This window comes from Aplysia californica, unplaced genomic scaffold, assembly GCF_000002075.1.
Source record: "Aplysia californica isolate F4 #8 unplaced genomic scaffold, AplCal3.0 scaffold00301, whole genome shotgun sequence".
Lineage (NCBI taxonomy): Eukaryota > Metazoa > Mollusca > Gastropoda > Aplysiida > Aplysiidae > Aplysia > Aplysia californica.
In genome coordinates this window covers 314,606-318,961 of record NW_004797571.1, presented here as the reverse complement: position 1 = coordinate 318,961, position 4,356 = coordinate 314,606, and the positions used below count along the sequence as shown (strand labels likewise).

At 38.1% G+C, this 4,356-nt stretch overlaps 1 protein-coding gene across 1 annotated transcript in view; it reads right to left on the bottom strand.

Annotated features, from left to right (window-relative positions):
* Positions 1 to 205: 205 nt before the first annotated feature.
* Positions 206 to 4,356, bottom strand: part of LOC101861133 (integrin-linked kinase-associated serine/threonine phosphatase 2C) — a 12,831-nt gene continuing 8,680 nt past the window's right edge. The window contains exons 7-10 of the mRNA XM_005101852.3: positions 3,215 to 3,336; positions 2,288 to 2,407; positions 1,564 to 1,645; positions 206 to 460 (exon numbers count right to left, since the gene is read on the bottom strand). Of these exons, the coding sequence (XP_005101909.1) occupies positions 305 to 460; positions 1,564 to 1,645; positions 2,288 to 2,407; positions 3,215 to 3,336 (480 nt within the window). The 3' untranslated portion in view covers positions 206 to 304. The remainder of the gene's footprint in view (positions 461 to 1,563; positions 1,646 to 2,287; positions 2,408 to 3,214; positions 3,337 to 4,356) is intronic.

The window sequence follows — 4,356 nt, the reverse complement described above, 5'->3', positions numbered from 1 at the left end:
CCGGCGCATTAGTGTGCCAAGTGACCGCAAAGTGTTCAATGTACAGATCCCAGAAAGCAAGACTTTGCAGGAGAGAGAGAGAGAAAAAACCTGTTTCATTCTTTTAACAGTAACATTACGCATTTTCTTTTCTTTTTCTTCCACATTTAAAATTTGAATTTCCACAAAATGTTTCTCAGCAAAAAAATGCAACAGATACAACAGATTTAAAAAACTGCATTTTATTTTTAAAGTTCAAAATTCTGGGCTTAGTACATTTATAACAGCTGACTGACGATAGATAGAAGCACCGTCTGGAGAAATCTCAGCTGTCCTCGCCAAGCTGGTTGACAGAGACCAACATGACGGTCACGTTGTCACCGCTGAGTCGCAGCACCGCAGAGCTGGCCAGACGACTGCAGGCAAGGTCGTACCTCACGTCCTCCGCCGACTTCCGCTCTGTACCCTCTGTCTTCTTATCCTGGCGGTCACATGACATCAGCAAAAGGTTTATTTCTAAAACTCAGCGATAAATTCATTTGTCCAAATTGAACACTTAGTGTAAGACTCCAGCAATCGCCATTTTGAACAGTGACGTGAAGAAGAAGAAGAAGAAGAAGAAGAAGAAGAAGAAGAAGAAGAAGAAGAAGAAAAAGGAGAAGAAGAAGAAGAAGAAAAAGAAGAAGAAGAAGACGAAGAAGAAGACGAAGAAGAAAACGGAGAAGAAGAGTAAGAAAAAGAAGAAGAAGAAGAAGACGACGACGCAGAAGAAGAGTAAGAAGAAGAAGAAGAAGAAGAAGAAGACAAAGAAGAAGAAGAAGAAGATCATTATAATAATAAAAGAATTAAAAGAATTATAATCATAATAATTATAATAATAATAATAATAATAATAATAAGAGTAGTAATAATAATGATAATAATAATAATAATAATAGTTTGCCCGCCAACGTCAGACAATGACCAATGTTTCTGCTGGGGAGAATGTTTCTTAGAGAGGAATAGAAGAAATAAAGATTAAGATGATTTGTGGCTTCTGGAATTGCCAACCAAGCCTACTCTGGAAGGGAAAAGCTTGCCCCTTTTTGTGTCCTTTTATAATGACTACTGGATTGACAAGAACAGGCAACTTAGCGAACAATTCTTATTTACCGTTTTTTCTCTTTATTTAGTAAAAAAAACAACATTATACTGGATGAAAAACGAGACTCCCTATTTGAAATTTCGCTAATAAAGAGAAAACTTGTTGAAGAATGCTAATGAATGAGTAGTGGTGATTTATTAACAAGTTATTAGCAAGGCCTGGCCAGGGAATCAAATCTAAATATCAGCATTATATTTACCAGCGCTCAAAACAACAGTGACAATTAGACGACAATTTCACCAACTGACTCAAAACATATCCTGACCACCAAACGACAATACTCCACTGTATGCTTCCGCGGAAGCTGAGAATGTTTCTGAGTGTTCTCAAAGGATCTGCTGGGGTAATAATAGTTGTAAAGCGCATACAGCATGCTCTTGGGCATGGATATGCGCTATATAAATGCAATTATTATTATTATTATTACTTTCTGCTCTCACCTCTAAGACATTCAGGGCAGTTTGAATGCTTTCTTCAGCTGTGTAGATTTTCCACAGTCCGTCGCATGCAATCATGAGGAACCTGAAAAAAGGATGAAGAAAACAGACAATATTACTGCAACAAAAGAGGGCAAAATACAAGATTCTGAAATCATTTGAGACAACGTTTTTCTGAGCAACGATACTGATGGACATCAGGCTTAGGTCACATCCAAATGGACTCCAAAAAAAAAATATAGGTGATTTTATGTGTCACTTTCACACAGTTTTAGGCATTTTATGAATAATTTCCACGTTTCTCCCATTACATGTTTCCCCGAGATCTTGGAAAAAATTTGGTCAAAACGTGGAAAATAATTCTGGGGTTATAAAGAGTTACCTCTTATTCTTCACCTCACCCACTGGGCTGTGTGCCCTGTCATAGAAATAACACTAAATGTGTCATTATGCTGATTATCATTATCATCAATGCCTTTCTCACCCTGGATCAGGGCACAGACCACAAACAAACATTTCCACATTTCCCCATCCCGGCTTATCCTCTTGACATTATCCAACGTCTTCCCACTTTTCTGTCCATCATTATCTGTGACTCTTCTCCATGTTCCACATGACCTTTGATCTGTCACCCTGAATAAATATGTAGCAGAGCACAAAATTCAAAAACAAAAAAACCCCCACAAAAAATTCACAACCCCCCCCCCCCAGACAAACTCTGAGCTACCTGTCGTTCTCTGTAAGCTGACAGCGCCTGATGTCGGGCACACAGGTGACACCGTGGTTTTTGTATGGCCCGTCCCCGATAGACCTGGCCACCTCCAGCTGACCCATCACTCGACCCTCTCTGGAGGAAAGACGAACAGAAAAAATTATAAGCATTATTTTTGGTAAAGAATCAGCCTAATATACAGCCATTTATTTGTTCGAGTAAACAGAAGCACGGTGACACAATAACTGTCATTTTAAGTGGTGGGGAAAAGTTTAATAAGGGTTTCAAGCCACAAGCAAGTATTTCCCACCAAAATTTTGAGAAAAGAAGAAAAATTTGACACAATATGAAAACACTGTAGCAGTATAAACAAGGAAAACAATAAAAATTAATAAATAACCCATCACCTACTCAAAGAGACAATTTGTAAGAACAATAATAGCTATCTAATGGTTGATATCGTTGGCAAGCTGTTAAAATGTGTAAGCAAAAATTTATGGGTGAGAGAAAAACTGTTTCATTCTTTTAACTCTGTATCTCAGGCAAGCCGCTCCCAGCGGCTCGTGGTCGTAAGTTACCGAAAACAGTTCTCTTTTATCGGGATTACATTCATTAGATGAAGAACTATTGAAATAAGTTAACTTGTTTAGATTAAATCACCAATTTAGTGGCGATTTTGTCATTTTTAGATTTACTACCAAAAACGGGCCCTGGCATAGTGGGTTTACCTCCCATCGAGATAAAGAGTTAAAATAATTGTACACAAATTAGGTATTTTTACTACCCCTTTTCAACATTTAGAATCTGAATTGTGAAAATGTTTCTTGAGCACATACAACTGCTACCACATGTTAAAAAACTGCAATAAAAAAAGAAATTCAAAACTTATGGCTTGGAACATTTTAACAACTGGCTGACGATACGGTCAAAGAAAGAACTAACTTGACAAAGCCTCCAGCTTTTTGAATCCTCATCCGCTCCTCGTAAACTGTGGGATTGTGGTCAGCAGTGAGCGGGATGGCCACGTGTTTGCCTTCACTCTCTTTGTAACGACAGAGGATAGCCTGAAAGAAAAGGGACGCGATTAACCCATCAAGAAATACAATATACGTAGTAGTGTATCATCCACGCCATTGATGATTGTCATACGCGTTACGACGCGGTGGAATCAGACGCTCGTCAATTTTTGTGCATCTCGAGTTATTGGTATCATCTTAAATGCTGTCCATTTGCCTTGCTTGTGATTTTTTTTAAATATCCATTTATCTCGAATGCAAGTCAAGATATTGGCAATTGAAGGAGGTGGGGATCGCCTGGTTTCAGAAGTAAAATCAGCGAGAAAATGGCGGCCAAATTTGAGTTATTTCCTTAGCTTGAGAGTCCGTGGAAACTAAAAATTTACATCTGATCTTTTATGCCTTTAATCAATGTTTTTCAGTAAAATCCACTCCAAAATGTGTCCTTCAATGAGCATGAAAGGTGTTGAACCAAAAAAACAAAAATTCGATTAAAAATTCCTAAACCTGCGGAAAAATGCTAGTTTCTTGACTTTCATATTTTGATGAGCGCCTAATTTCACCATGCTGCCTCACATATGTCAAAATTCAAAGTTCTCAGGAGAAACAGAAAACTGTTCAATTTCTGAAAAAAACACTCTGTTCATACAAAATGTTTTGAGTTATCTAAATCCATGACTAGTTCTTAATTTAAGAAAAGTAATGAAACTTGGACCGATCGGCGCGCCTCATCAAATTCTGCAACAAGCTTGATTTTCATTTTTTCCAAATTTTGACAAACTGCAATGTTGAAGGACAGAGACGATATGAAAATACCAATCGTACGATAAGCTCAGTTGGTATCGTATAGGAGAATGAAGTGGATAATCCCGGCTCTCATTTCTATCTGGATGTTCCTGCACCTGCATTGTTAAAGGAGTTTACTTTTTTGTTTTTAGTAAGCGTTTTACGGCACTTGCAACATAAATAAAGTTACACAACTTGCGAGACTTGTCACACCTTGTCCTCAGTCAGTGTTGGGGTCACTACAGTCGGAAAATGTCCATCTCTGCTCTCCTTCCCCCCCCC